Source organism: Amblyomma maculatum, chromosome 1 (genome assembly GCF_055883805.1).
Source record: "Amblyomma maculatum isolate TAMU_Amacu chromosome 1, ASM5588380v1, whole genome shotgun sequence".
Lineage (NCBI taxonomy): Eukaryota > Metazoa > Arthropoda > Arachnida > Ixodida > Ixodidae > Amblyomma > Amblyomma maculatum.
In genome coordinates, this window is record NC_139344.1 from 297,231,993 (window position 1) to 297,247,931 (window position 15,939).

Sequence of the window (15,939 nt, forward strand, 5' to 3'; positions counted from 1 at the left end):
CAAAATCATTCAATAAAAAAATTATTTCAATAAAAACAAACAAAAGAAACGCTGGAGACAAAGATACAACCTAACGAGGGTCAGGGCTTCACTGCGTCAAACAAAACACACTGCGGCGCGAACAGGGCCACAATAGACATTGCTTCTCAACAACTACGCCTAGGCAGCTTCTGCAGGCACTTCTTCCATTTTCGTGTCGCCGGTCTTCTTTCGGTCATCCGTGCACACCCCGTTGGCCCGTGACGCTCGCTGGCCGCCCTGCCGGGGCAAAAGGCCTCGCGCCTTGCTTCCGATGCGCTTATCTACCATCGTCTCTTCGCTGCTAACATCCTGCCCCCAAGATTAGCTGCTCGCTCATGCATACTCGCGTTACCCACGCAAACACAATACAAATAGGAAAACGCGCACGTGGTTTAAAACACTTAAAGGGGCTGCAGAGCCCCACAGCCCAACAAGAAAAAATGAGCAAAAATGCAATATTGGCAACAACACTAATGTCGAATGCTAATGAAATGCAGCAAATAACCAGAACTTGACTTATCAACACAGACAAACATTGCAAGGTTACAAGCAATGTAGAGGAGAATTGGGCAACATAATTCTTTTTTTGTGTATCTAGGGGGAAATCCCCTGACAATATTTTTTTTTTGCATGTGATTTTGTATTGCTTAAACAGCAAAAACTATATTTGCAGTGAATGCACTTCAATTTGGAATTAAGTTTTCCAAAAATGAACCAACTCGCCCAGAAAGAAGTGTTAATGAAGGAATTAAGGAGCTCAAATGCTTGGTTGGTCACATATCTTGAGTTCATTCAGAAGCTTATAAACTTTTGTGCTTGCCTGCTTCACAAAAATGCAGTCACGAAGCTGTTCGACATACCATACCTCAGTCAGAAGCTTGATGTACCAGCCATTGCAAGTCTGGAAGGCCTATCTTGCAGATTCCGATCTAGATCATCTTCTGAGCTTTTTAGATGCTTATCTTTTAACAGCGAGAAACAGATTGAAGAACCGTGAAGAAGCGAGAAGTTACACTGCCATCCCTCCTAACTCCCCAATTACCCAAGCAGCGGCAGAGAGTCATCCTTTCAATCAAATAAAGGCTTTATTCATTCATTCTCTTTTTTCTTTTTCTTGTCAGCTGCCGCAGCTCGCAGCATGAGTTTTCTACGCCGCATGTTCAGTTATTTTGAACATATTTTAATTTTGTGATCATCTTGCTTGTCGAATTTCTCTGCAATTCTTATGATGTCTCCTCTCTTCTCATTAGCTTCGAGTTGGAAGCCCCGTGCACAATTTTGCTTCATTGACATGCTTCAGAAGAACTGTAATCAACGCTCAATTCGCATGACATGAGAACTTTATGCGCAATATCATTGCGGTGACAATTAACCGCTCTTTGACAAAAGTCTTCTCAACAAGCAGATTTTCTCACCCTCATGGCTCGGCTATCTCCTCATCGCAAAAATACTCAAATTTCCTCCGAATTGTTGGTACTCGACGAACTCAAAATGATTGTAATTGAAATTCGTATTTGCAACTCAGCTGTCCGATTTGCGTTATGTACACTGATCGGCTCTCGGAATCTTGCAAGTACTCTTCAGGCATTGCTGTAGAAACACACGGGGCAGCGTGTTTATTAGGGTGCTTTCTCTTTGGTATATAATGCCTTTTGCGTTCGAAATATGTGCCAGCAAGAAAATAAGAAGCCTTGCTACACGAACTATTACGAGAGTACTTGAACATGGTTCCATTTCTAAATGCAGATCAGAAAGTGTTCACTTCTAAGTAAGTGATCTTTTCTGTGCAGAGCTTGTGCCCATTTTTTAATCTCGAGCACGTCTATCAGTGACCCGAGCAAATGACGGACTTCCAAGTAATCGTTTTAATAGGCTTTGTTGCCCCCGGTGCAAAGCATGCAGGCCAGCATGAAGAGGCCTGATGTTAAAAAAATATATAGCAGAATGCTTCACCTTAAGAGAGGACGCGACAGCGCCTTTAACGCCGTCCCTTCATTCCACCAATTTTTGGCATAGAGAGGCTGGCACATAGTTGGCAAAGCGCACGTCGATTTGGTTTTGGTTTTAGGGTAAAGATGCAGCATCTTCTCGGCACACACCCTAAGTTTACAGTGAACGGCATAGAATTGGAGGCAGATATGTCGGCGGCTTGAATCCCTGTCACAAATTGAACTGAAACTGGAATATAAGGTTGGTGCTAAATAAAAAGCGAAAAATTGCATAGCACCACGCTGAACGCTGCGCAGTGAACGGCTACGCCATAATTTAATATGAAATGACTTGCGCGTCACAATATCGCATAATAAAAAGAAATGAAACCGAAGAGCAGACAACGTCACTAGAACGCCGGGTCAGCCGAGCAAGTCGACAAAGCTGTCACACTTGTTTCACGGCATTAAAGTTCGCATTTATCTGAGGTAATGCATGCCTTGGAAGCCAAAACTGTCATAATGTAGTCATAACTGCACTGCAGCCGTGTAGAGTGCAACGGCAGCACGTAATAGCTACGTGTGTGCCGGCTGCTCCATGCTTTTGCGCCGCGTGTAACAGACGACGCTCCCGGAAAGGAGCAAGAGTCGACTGCAGCGTCGTTAGTTCACGCGACGGCCACCGGGGACACCTCTCCGGGTGGAGTTGTGAAACTTAGTTTGTTCTAGTAACGTTGCAATACACGACGACTCAATGAGCATAGCCTATGATGATGATGATTATATGCCTGAGCACGCTATCGCTGCCTGGTAGTTTGCGCATACAACTAGGCCAGCTAGTTTTAGTAGCGCTCCAAAGATGGTGCTTGCTACTACTAGCAGACGGCTCTTGCGATGGTAATCTTGATGATGCGATGATTATGCAAAGAAAAAAAAATTCCAATTTTTGACAGTCAATGTGGGGGAGTGGGAGCATTACGCAAGTAAATAGTTACGATGTACAGCTTGTGTAGGCGGGACTGGCAAGCAAGTCCCTGTCCCATACCCTTGTTGGACCTCACGGCGGGCGGCTGGCCCCATGGCTGAACAACATACTTATTTAATGACTCCTTCTCCCCTGCAAAGTGAGAAAAAAACACATTTGGCTGTGGTTTAGCTTTGATTAAACCGATGGCTTGCGAAGGCAACAGCTTGGTTGTACTTTGTTCGCGCTTGGCCGTGCTTGACTGCTGTGCTTTGTTTAGCGTGTACATCTCTGGTTTTACTTTGTTTATCATTAATGACAAAGACATGTTTCAACTCGTGAAATCACTTTTTATCGACTCCAATGAAGACGCTTTTATGGTCCGTGAAGAAGTGTGCCTTTGTTTCCACTTGTTAATGTTGTATTTAGTGTCTGGTGTGAGGCTCTTTTGGCTCAAGTCCAAGTTTCTTCCCCAATGTGTAGTCGACGTTGGTTGTTGCGGGCAGAGTTCCAGAAGACACTCCTCTTCTACACACTGTATGAATGAAGAGTTCTTGTTCATGTCTCCAGTCACGATGAGCAGTTCCTTTTCTTTTCGACTAGGGATTCCCGTGGCAACTAGATTCAGATATAGACTCTTCGTTGGTAACTTCCATGGCGAGACTTCTTCCTTTTTCTCTTCTTCTTTTTCTTCCCCAGACCACATATAAAGCCCTGCTTTATCCAAGCCGCATGAACGTGCCTTAGTGGCCTATAAGGGTAACATGAATGCCAGGGTCCTGGCAGGCTGATTCTGACATAACCGTTCCATGTGAAACGAGAGACCCAAGTTGGCAGCTCCTGCCAGTGGTTAGACCTGACGTATTATTGCTTTCGCAATAAAAAAGGTGGACCAAAGCCATCTCTGAATTCTTTCAGAAACCAAAGCTAACTTCCCTTAAGTTCCACATCATACATACTGAAAAATCTGAGAAACCAGCACGAGTAATTTCTCCTTTCATGCTTTCAAGATGTCTAACTTATACCTCGGACCCTGTCTATAAGAGGATCAAACTGATGACTGGCAGCCTACTCCTTGAGGTCTGCAACAAAGGGCAAGACTCCAAACTCATATACACTGCCTTTTTCCATCATTGCCCACTGATCACTATCTGTAGCCAGAATGTCACTGACATCCACTGAATGAAAATCCTCAGAAATAATGAAATGCGAACAAAGTACTTAGTTTTTTTCTTGTTCCTTGAAGACCAAATTAACTCAATGTTTTCTTGTGACCTTCAGTGCTTGCAGGGTGAGCAGTCATGACAATATAACGCCAAGTTGCAAGAAGATGCATTGAATTATACTCCTGCCCACGTTAATGTAGTGCCCCCTTAGCTGCAATGCAGGGGGATACTGCTCGACTGCTGATTCCAAGGACATGAATCCCGGCCTTTACAATGGAGGTGAAAGGCAACCTGAGGTGGTTGAAATTTCCCTAATGTGCCAGATTTTTATGTTTCTGTGTGGCAAGCCTCCAGTGCAAGGGTTTTGCTTGCTGTGAAATTTGCAGGGAACTGTTGCTCAAATGTTTGATTGTCTTCCTAGCCAGGGGACTATGTTGCCCACCTGATAGGACATGAAGGCCCTGGAAGTTTGCTGTCAGAACTGAAGGCACGAGGTAAGCTTCTCTTAGCGTTTTCACTCAATCTCAAAGGTGCATGTATATGCACGTGGGCATAAACTGTAACTGGCTTTTACAGGATGGGTTAATTCGTTGGTTGGTGGAGAGAAAGATGGGGCACGAGGCTTCAGTTTTACTATTGTGAATGTGGACCTCACCGAAGAAGGCATGGGTAAGTCTTGACTCGTTCTGCTTTAGATTTTCACCTTTTCAGCATCCACTGTGTATTCAAAAAAGCATACAAAGCTGGCATGCTTGGTGAGGTGCTGTCATCCCGCTTATCTTTCTTAAAGCTTATATTATCGTCATGCTGAGTTTCTCGTCGGAGGTCATGGATATGACAGAGGAACTGCACCCACCCCTCCCTCCAGGGGCTGCTTTCTTCACATCTGTTTTGGATAATATTTGGCACTTGTTCGTTCATGTATTTACAAGGGTTGTTCTGCAGTCTGTTGTTTTTTTCGGTTACGTCATGTCAGGTTTGGGAGGTGGGGGCACGCATCTACCTTTCCAAGGCATCGCTTGCTACTCTCAAAAGTAAATGAATGTCATTACATCGCAGTTTTTGCTTTGTATTGATTGCTCTTGAGTTCGTTTGCGCATGTGTCCAATTGCATGCGACTGAGGTAGAAAGCTGCAGCTCTTCTGAATGCGAGGTCTGTGCCTGGAGTCATGTTTTCAAGTTCTGCCGCACTGTCAGAAGCACTGAGAACAGTTCTCCTTTTGTGTGTGGTTTTGTTTTATCAGTATTTATTTGCAGTGAAAGCTTGTTAATTCAAACCTCGGTAATTAGGATTTTCTGATAATTTGAACTACACTACTTGGTCCGGCCAAGTTCATAGAGGTCTGTGTACCCATTACTTGGAATGCAAGTCGGTTCCTCTACGGATATTCGAACTATGTGCTGCCGAGTCTGGGTTGCCCAGCATATGGCCAAAGAAGCACCGCCGTGATAGGGCTGTGCACATCCAAAACGAGGACAAGATGAAAGCAGCTAAAACCATGAAGGAGTTGGTAAAACCCCACGACCGCAGGGTAGGGGGTTGACGGCTGCCTGCTCTCTGTTCCCCGTGCCCTCCTAAACTTGCAACTAAATACTAATTAATTTGAGCCCTGTTAATTTGGAAATACAGATGTCCCAGCCAACGCCCATGAAAAACTATGACGCCGGACGGGCGCTACAGGTCAGGTCTCTAAGTCGGATACCAAATTGTTACGCGGGAAGTAACTGTCATCCATCTTTCCACTCATCAGTGGCTGACGAAAGCTGGCTTTTAGCATCGTTCGCTTCAAAAGACATTTGCTACTATTGCACACTTCAGTGATTGTGAGACAGTGAAACAAGGCTTGCACAACCCCGGACGTGCGCTGGCATTCTACCATCTACCAATGCAAAGACCCCCCCCCCCCCCCCCTCCCTTGATAGTGCTAACGTCGGAAGTTAAACACACCGTGGTGTTATCGCAGCATCTTGGCGCACTGCCAAGCCAAGAAATGCGCTGCAGGCTGCGTTAGCGACTAACGCCTTCTTTTCTTTTTCAAATTCTCAGGCAAAAATGAGGGGTGGGTGTGTTCATTACGTGAGTAAATAAGGTCAGTTTACCATAATGCAAACTGCTCTTGTCGACTTTTTCGAGGCCATTGGATGTTTCGAGCATCAGATAATTCTAACTTTTTTCCCGATCTCGTGAATCTCGAATTAACGAGCTCTTATTATATTAGCAGCATGTAGGGAGCACTAAAATGTGCATTTGCAATTGTCTATGTGTTTGTTTGCTGAGTTTAAGTTCCGCCTTTAAGATATGTGCGACAGCATTAATGTATCCTGTTTGCCAGCTCTCCTTCTGGATCCTCGTTTGCGTCTATTCACTTTGCTGCTACTTGGTTAGTGCCACTGTTATCCTCATTAGCATACAGTACTACATTACATGAAAGAACACCCATTATAGATATAAATCCCCTTTTTAACATACGGATGTGCCTTGTGGACTGGAGGCAGCGAGATCTTAGGTAACACAAGAAAGACAACAAGACTGCTTACAACTGCTTTATTGACAGGTAAAACACACAAATGTGTGGCCTTAGTACACGCAAGGAACAGCTCGGCCTTATAAAGGAGACGGAAGTATCATTGATGCACGGGTTGGCTTTCTTGGCTCAGTTAATTCCCTAGCTCTGGTGTCTTCATTTTTCAAGGGAACCCGAGTACCAGAAAAAAATTCGCACAAAAGTGTGGCGGGCAAGCTCTTTTAAATTTGGGCCCTCTTTACTTTGCTCAATGTGTCACCAACTAGCCCAGCAACTCTTCCTCGAAGCCTGGCTCGGCCATGCGTGATCAGCAGTTTTCTTTATATGCTGTCATGTTAACCTAGTGATGTAAACAAAAATTAGGGTCAATAGTGTGGGCTACCACCCCACATATAAAGCTCTAACCAAGCCGTGGCCTATGCAAGAGCAGGTTGATATCCCATATGAAAGACCCCACATTGCGTCAGTCCAGGAGACCATTGGCTCAGCATGATGTCTATGCCAGCTGGTTGTTCCTTTGTGTTTGTCCAGCCACGAGAGTGTTCCTTACATGTTAGTTTCAATGGTCTATTGAATCGACTTAGGGTGCACCTATAGGTTGTATTCACTATCGGCGTAGGGGACGACGGGAAAAATGAAGCCTTTCTGCTTCCGGTCCGCCATAGCCTTGGTCATCGTCGTCTGTTGAGGTTTCGTTTGGGTAGTTTGGAAGATCCAAGGTACTGTGAACTCTGTAATTGGCTTCAATAATGGTCAATTGCACTGTCTATGGATGCGGCAATAGGTCCTGCAGGTGTAAAAACTCCGAAAACAGCACAGCTGTCAACTTTTTGGGGTAGACACCTGCTGTGGCGGGTCTTGCACTGTTCTGCTGCGTAGCTTTGCTAAAGCATTGCCATGCTGACTGTCCCGCTCGATGTGATATAAACGCGGCTGTGCATGTGCAAGAGATCGCACTTACTCTATGACAACTTTATAAACAGCTACTTGCAACCCTTGGAGGAGAACCTTTCGGACTGCTGCCCTTCTGCTCCCGGTACGTGTATGCAGCGTAACTGCAAGTACCCTAAAGCGCTAGAGGAAAGCGAGGAATACCTTCAAGCCGTTGCACGTTACTAATTGGCTCTTGCTAGCTTTTCCCTGTGACTGTGAGTACCAGACCAGGCGCTGACCAGACATACTGCTGCGCGCAATACAAGCGTCGGGCTAAGATGATCGATATACAGAACAGTGCGACGCCCGTTCATGCCTGCTTTGCGGCCGTACTAGTCAGTCCCTCAAAGCCTGCTTTTCTCCGGCGTTTTAGTAGAATACATGTTACGCTGTACATGCTTGGGCACCAGGGTGTGGCTGGAATGCTTTCCGCTACAAAAAATAAAAGCAAAAGGAAAGTGTCGTTCGTGCATGAATCTGAACTGCGAAAACGCTGCTCGTGGACGGAAGCAAAGCGGTGGAAATCGCTGACTTAAGGGCCACGTCTACAGTATGCTAGAATATTCTAGCTCACTATAGCCCCGCAATGCCAGATCGCGATAGTGCTTCACGATTTTGTCCGTCGTGTGACTCTACCACACGTCAACTTTGGTATGCGACGACCGGGCAGCGTCGCGCACGTGACCAAAAAAATGGCGGACGGCGTTTGTGCATGACGTCATGTGGTGCGATGATGTCATATGAAATGAACCTATAGCAACGCTTTGGGCAATGAAATCAGAGCAGTTGCTCAACAGTTATGGAACTTGAGAATTTACAACTTTCAAAAAAACTAAAAAGCAGTCCTAGCTTCCAAGTGCTGCAGCAAGCACAATCTTCCAGTGGCACGAGCTTCCTGGTTATTGCCATGCAGGTTCTCCAAAAGTTTGTTACGGCAAATAATTTTGTTTCTCTTTGAGGCACTCGGTGCGAGATCTCTCGACGGCCACTCGACGGCCACCAAGTTTAATTGCGGTTGAAGGGGTACAAGGCATGTTTCCAACATCTTACAGCTTTTGAGTACTGTCTCCACCTGCCTAAGGGTGAACAACTGCTGTTCTTTGATGGCAACAGAGCACACGGATGACATAGTACGGCTGGTGTTCCAGTACCTGAACATGCTGCGTAGCGTTGGCCCCCAGAGTTGGATCTTCCAGGAGCTTCAGGAGTTGTGGCGTATGGCATTTCGCTTCAAAGGAAAAGACACTCCCCAGAGTTATGTGCGCGACCTGTCTGGCATGCTTCACGTGAGTATGATTTTATGATTTTGGTTGGCATCAGTGTTGTTCTAGCAGTACAGTGTTGTCCATATATTATATAACTATACATTGTTTATAGCGATGGGCTCTAGTAAAGACATTCCTATGGAAAAATAAACCTCAATACAGCATCTCCCACATATCGGTCACAACAATCGAATCAGTGTCTTCTGAGTGATGTTTTATAGCTGCCCCAGTTGTGCAGTTGTAGAATCCGCAAGCGGAACAATGCCGAGAGCTAGCAAAAGTTTTGCAAATGCTCGCAGCATTCATGGAAAGTTTACGCAGTTCATCAGAAGATGCCGCAAGGTGCTGGGGCATTGGAATAGTTGAGATTGCTTGGTCAGCCTCACATAAAAAAAAGAAATAAATAAAAAACGGTGGCATCTGTCATGGTGCTGACAAATCGCTAAGCCGTATCTCCTGTGATGAAGCAGCAGCAGTTCGAAGTAGGTTGCGAAAAAGTATGAATTAGTGCATTCATCGATCTCGACAGTTCTGAACCGTGTATGTGCAGCAGCTTGATGCATGCAGTGTACTGGTCTTTAGTGCACCTAATACGCAGATTTAGTTGTACGCCCTCCATTCTACAGCGCCTGTTGTTGGACAATAAGGACAAATGCTGATCAGGATATTTAGAGTGGCACAAGTGGACATGACAGCATTGTAGCAGCAGTAGGAGCAGTACAGTCTTTTTTGGCTCCTTAGGGGGACAAAACAGCGTCCGGAAAACCATGCAGTTTGAAATGAGAAAATGTGCAATGGTCCAAGTGGCGCGATGTTGAAAGAGGCGCTGGACTCAATCGCTGCTCCACTATGCCAGCTCCCCCTCTCCCTTTTTTTTTTTCCCGAGCATGAAAAAAATGTCAGGGGTGGCCATGGTGCAGACAGTGGAAGTCGTCTATTGCTTGTTGGTTTGAAAAACAAAAAAAAGAAAGATAGAAGTGAGGTTGTCTCGTGAGCTGCAGAAACCATCTGGAGTTGGAACGCAAAGCTCCCTCGCATGTCGTTTCATGGCTGGATTTGAGTGGCAGTGGTGTGCGTTTTCTAAAGAGCGCACTGCCGCTGCTAGAGTCCAGCCATGGTCAGATGAAGTAAAACCATCATCTGTTCAAGAAGTACTTTGCTTTGGGCTAGTTGGTTCATGGTTGAAGTGGATTATGAAGACTGCGCGAAAGGGACGAGGACAAGGAAGGAACACCAAAATAACAGGACAGGCGCCTGTTGGCAGCAGGTGATTTTGGGGTACTAGACAAACGCGTAATTCTTTTTTACCTCTTTGTGCTCGCACATTGAAAGCAGACTCTCCCCCTCGCAGCTACATGCGAGCTGTGATGTATGTTCAAGCACAGCCGTCCTGCGTAGGGCAGAGCTCCCATCTCCGTCACATGTTGCCGGCACAACTGCGTCGACGGATGCGAAGATGAGGCCTGACGGGCGTGTGACAGCTTGCTACAAGTTGCAATTTGCAGGAGTGAGCAGCTAGTGGTGCCTGCCATTGAGAATGCATGCATGTTCGAGGCTGCAGAAAAACTGCAGCGACGTTGTGGCAGTTTTTCTTGACTTATGCCCTGCGATCGAGAGAAAAAGTCTGGAAAAACATCTGGAATTTTGGTCAGCGCTATACATTGACCCTATGGAGCACCTGACGATGCTATGGCCTAGTCCGAATAATCAGGCAGGTCCGGAAAAATCGGTGGGCGGCTGTTGTAGTAGTAGGAGCAATGGTTGTGGCAGCAGTACCAGTTGCAGTAGTAGTAATAGTAGTAGTTGCAGTGATAGCAGTAGTATCAGCAGCAGCAGTTTCAGCAGTAGCATCAACAGTAGTGGCATTACCATTGTTGCTGCAAGTGGCATTTGAGTACTGCTCAGTTTGAAATCTGCATGGATGTGCCAAGTATTGACTTTTTGCTGTCAGTCCCTAGAAGGATTGTAGCAGCTAAATACAAAACAACCAGATTCCAAGGCGAAGCAGTGGATAGGTAACATGAAAGCGATACAGAGATCAGTCAATGTACATACATAACGAAGATGGGTCCATATGTGTAAAAAATATTTATAGCAGCAACAATTAGGATGTTTGAATTATGACTTCCACGGCAGTAAATTTATATGATTGCCTTAGTTCATCGGTGCTTTATTGGGAGCATTGAAACAGAATAAGCTTCACCGTGCGATGCCACTTTTGGTGTGAAGAGAGCCTCCCTTTGAGTGAATTAACCTTATTCTTTGCAGAAGATTCTTGGATCGTTCTGTGCGGGGAGAAAATACGAAAAAATACCTGAAATGCATTTATGCCAACAAAGGGATCTTTGTAGGCAGGCATGTAGGCTTTACTAATATGCCCACATATTCAAAAGCGGTGGACACATTTCAGAGCTTTGATCAGATGTGAACGAGTACTGTGTAGTGGGATGTCCCCTTTTTTTTATATTTATTGTTATTTTAATTTTAGACATGTTCTGGATTTACTTGGTCAATATAGTTATGATAAATCATGTTGTCTACGAATACACTGGCATATATATCCTTTGTTGTGTCATTGATGAAGAGCAGAAATGTAACGAAAATAAAATTTACACACGTGCATTATAAGTGCAAAGTAGGCGCTTCTAGTTTTTGCACTTCTTAGTGCCAGTGTTATTAGATTACCCCCCTGACTATTTTTGTGGCGATATTTTGAGGAGACGGGTGCAAGAAATAACGTTTTATTTGGCAAACAAACTAGGCAAGCGTCTTGGGCAAATGCGATTGCAGTTCGCTTGAAGCTGTGGCAGCCCTCTTCAAACCGGCTGTCAAACAGCAGCAAAATCTGTGAGCTTCGCCAAATGGCCTCAGGTCCACGTGATAGTTTGGCTGTTTGCAGCAACACAAGAAGCTGGCTCGACTGTGTGTGTCTTACTTGTAGGGATGCTTAGATTCGCATGCAAACCTTGTTTGGAATCTGTCCAGAGTGAGGCTGAAAAGTGGTCTGTATAACTATGGAACCACACTGCTACTTTTAAGGAGGTACAGGCCAACACATTTGGTCAAGCTAGTCTGCCAAGATTTCTTCCCCCCCCCCCCCCCCCCTCGCTGACTTTCAGAAGTGTTAGTAGCACTTGTTAAACTGCACTTAGCTGGTTGACATGTAAAACACTTGTTGTTTTTTTTCATTGTTAATATTGTTCTATACAGCAACTTTGCTATTTTTCAGTACCTTCCATTTCAAGACGTCCTTGTTGGGCCATATTTATTAGACGAGTATCGACCAGACTTGATTAAGGACTTGTTGAGTTATCTTAGGCCTGACAATGTGCGGTAAGTGCTGTCTGTGACTTTTTTCTCGCTTGTTTGAATGGAAAAGAAAAAAATTGCGTTTGTGAATGCATCAGATAGTAAGCATTCTGTAGTTCAGCAACAAAGTAATAGAAAGGGCATGACTTGTTGAACTTGCAGGAGGGTGACATAAATCGTTTAAATAGTGTTTGTGAAGCAAGGCTGATTGGTGGACCTCTTGGTATATGGCATTAAAGGAGAAATAATTAATTACTGGCTGTGCTTGCGTGGTTGTAAATGAGTCTCCCTTATTAAATACAGTCGAACTCGGATATATCGAACTCGAAGGGGATCGCGAAATAGTTCGATATATCGATAATTCGATATACAGAAATCGGCTTGTGACGGCACTTACGATGCGAAAAAACGATACGGTATTTGTCGCGTAATAAACCCACTTGCATAATGAACCCACCCTCCACTTTCGCACCGAAAATTTGAAAAAAAAAAAAATAAATAAAAAATGCGTTAAGGCCAGCTCGCTCACATGCAAGTGATTGAGCGATCTCAGCGCTGAGCGGCAGCGACAGAGCGAAAAATTTCAAACTTGTTTGAACTGCGTCCCTCTCGCTGCTCGAGCCACCACGGCAGCTCAAAACAAGGTTTGTGTCACTGCGGCAGAAATCGCGAGCGTTTTCGCTCGCATGTCGATGGCGCGCGTCACTCCGTTTCGGTCGTCTCATCCACAGCTCATTTCTTGGCAGCGTGCCAAGATGCTGCGCAGCGATAACGCCGGGGCGCGTTTATCTTTTGATAGCTCCTGCGGTGATGGGGAGCGAACTTGGCAGCGTGTCCGTGATGACTTGATTGCACAAGCCTGGTTTGATTTATCACGCCGCGCTTGAGGCAGGCGTCATGATCGCAGCAGCTGACCGCGTGCTTTCGTTGATTCGTACATGCAAGGATAAACGACTCCTGCCAAAAAAAAAAAAATCCTGTCGCTTCTTAACGTCTGAACAGCACAACGATAAGAAAGGATGACTCGCAAAAAAAAAAAAAAAGGGAGAGAGAGAGAGCTGCCGCTTTTTAACGACCGCAAGCGTCATAGCCACGTTAGCCGCCGCCGCCCGCGCGCAGAGGGTTCGCAACACATGCTGGAGAAAGCGTCCTACGTCTGTCTGAAAACTGGCTGAGCTGGCTTGGCGCATGCGTAGCGTGTGCTGAAGGAGAGAGATAGTTCGGCAGAAGGATGGGCACACCCACGCACATGGCTTGCAAACGTCATGTGTTGGCGCTCGGGAAACGACAACTGCAGATGCGTGCCTTTGGGGGAATGGGCGCGGCGCTGTCCAGACCAACCGTCGCCGAACTGTCCCCTCTCATTCCTTCCGCGCATGGCTTGAAAACGTCACGCGGCAAACGGCCAAGGGTGATGCGACCGTCTTTGGGGAAGGCACACTTTCCAATGCGTAGTACGGAGTTCGATATATCGAATGACCGGTGAAATTAAGTTCGATATATGACACGGCTTTCCTATACTTTTACATGGGATTTTCAAGGGGATATTCCGTGAATTCGATATATCCAAAATTCGATATATCCGGGTTTGATATAACCGGGTTTGACTGTACGTTACCCCACATTGGGGGATTCCCCAAAACATGTGCCCAGTAATTGTCCTGTGTTGTTTACTCTTGTGTATGCATCTTATTTGCCTGGTAACAAAAAAATCCCTTGGCAGGGAAAAGTGGCGCCACATGCCTGCGTTTGAGGGTACACACGAGTGGCCTTCAGTTTGAAAGTATCTTATTCTGGTCAATAATGAATGTAGCAAATAATTCTGCAGCTGGACTTGATAGCTACCAGCTAGTATTATACCATTAGTCTCCATTGTGCTGTCCCTCATAACCCAAGTCACTTTGCGATGTTAAACCCTATAAACCAAACCAAACATAATGAGTAATTTCTCCCTTGTTATAAAAACAGGAGGTTTAACTTGAGATTTAATAACATCTTTTAAGCTTGGCAAAAACCTTGCCCCCTGTATACCAAGCAGTAGTGGCAGGAAGTCAGAAGCAAAATAACAGGCGCATTTCAAGCAACAGGATAAAAAGAAAACACAATACAGTTTTGTACTTTTCGACACCCGTCACCATGTCTGGGGAAAAGGGGATAAGCTAAGCATTTACACATTTAACGCTTCCTGTAGTTTGCCTCCCGTCTTGGCACCTTGTGTGAGCTATGTATGGCTGCCACCTTAGCCACAAAACAATGACGCCTCTTTCAGTAGTGAGGGCTACAAAATGGCAGCCTACTTCTTGTGGTAATATTCTAAGTCGTTTCATTTCTGTTGCAAAATTACGAGCGCTGCGACGGAGAACAACAACGAGAGGGTAATGACAAGGACAGGCGCTGTTGTTCTCCGTCGCAGCGCTCGTAATTTGCAATCATGTACCAACTAGCTCAACTTTTCGTATTACTGCAAGATATAATGAACGCTCGCTTAGTACGAACGAGGGCGGTGCTACCGTCAAAATATATATTGGGGCAATGGCACAGTGTCTCACATGGAACGAACTGTTGTGGCCTCAACACTCGGTTAGAGCGAACGCGAAGCTGTCGGGCCCCCGTAGTTGATCGAGCCAGCGGTGTTTGGCCCGGTTTCGCTAGACTGCGAACCCGTGCCAGCCGAATTTCGCGCACTTTGTGTTCCCCTGACACGACGCGAACACAGAGCGCACAAAGCGTCCCCCGGCGCTCCTCTGCGGGTAAAATAAAGTAAAAAAAGAAAAAGCGCGCGTTGAAAAATGAAAACGAAAAAGTGCGCGTGCGCAGTGACGAAAGAGAAAGTGACGCCGCCCGCGTCGCTGTGATGCATCCATGTGATCTGCGTCAGCCAATCCGGAAAGTCAGGCGCCTGCTCTACCGGCTCAAACCGGTTCTTCATTTGTTGCTTCGTTGCCACCCCGCGCTGAGGGCATTGCGCCGTCGATTCTTTCTGTACGATGGCACTGCGTTGACATCGTTGCCGCATCCGTGCCTTTCCCAGATCGGGGAGTTGAAGGCTGCCTCAACGCGCGAATCCAAGGGCTTGACTTGCGCCTGGTGTGATGGAGGACTTTACGCCGACCTCTTCAAGTGCTAAAAGGAAAGCTGTCAACATCGCAATGAAGATGGCCATTGTTAATGAGCTTGCTCAAGGTGCAAAAAACTGCAAACTGGTCAAGAAGTACGGACTGTCGAAATCGACCATTTCAACCATTGCTAAGGGCAAGGAAAAGATTCTTGGTGCTACCGTCAATGCCGACCCGACGACTAGAAAGCGCCTTCAGAAGGCAACCTACGCGGACGCTGAGGACGCACTGCAGAAGTGGTTCGCTGATGCCCGGACTCGCAACGTTCCGATCAGTGGACCGCTGATGCTCTCCAAGGCTAAAGACTTCGCCTTCCTTTTGGACTTTCCCAATTTCAGCCCTGGCAATGGATGGCTCCACCGGTTTAAGGCTCGCCACGGAATTGTTTTCAAGGCGGTCGTCGGCGAGGCCGCGTCTGTGAACAACGAGGACGTCGATGCGTGGCTTTCCGACAACCTCCCAACAATCGCGAGCTATGCTCCACGGGACGTTTACAATGCCGACGAGACTGCGTTGTTTTATCAGATGTTGCCATCTAAAACGCATGCCTTGAAAGGCGACAAGTGTGCAGGAGGGAAGAACAGCAAGTTGCGCATAACCGTTCTTCTGTGTGTCAATATGGACGGCAGTGACCGGCGGCTGCCTTTTGTCATTGGCAAGTCACGTAAGCCGCGATGCTTTGGAAGCTACGTGCCCGTACGCTACAGGAACA

General features: G+C 46.1%; 1 protein-coding gene across 1 annotated transcript in view; it reads left to right on the forward strand.

Annotated features, from left to right (window-relative positions):
* Positions 1-15,939, forward strand: part of Ide (Insulin degrading metalloproteinase) — a 192,390-nt gene that overhangs the window by 41,571 nt on the left and 134,880 nt on the right. Inside the window, exons 9-12 of the mRNA XM_084591631.1 lie at positions 4,501-4,573; positions 4,656-4,748; positions 8,651-8,823; positions 12,032-12,135. Of these exons, the coding sequence (XP_084447757.1) occupies positions 4,501-4,573; positions 4,656-4,748; positions 8,651-8,823; positions 12,032-12,135 (443 nt within the window). The remainder of the gene's footprint in view (positions 1-4,500; positions 4,574-4,655; positions 4,749-8,650; positions 8,824-12,031; positions 12,136-15,939) is intronic.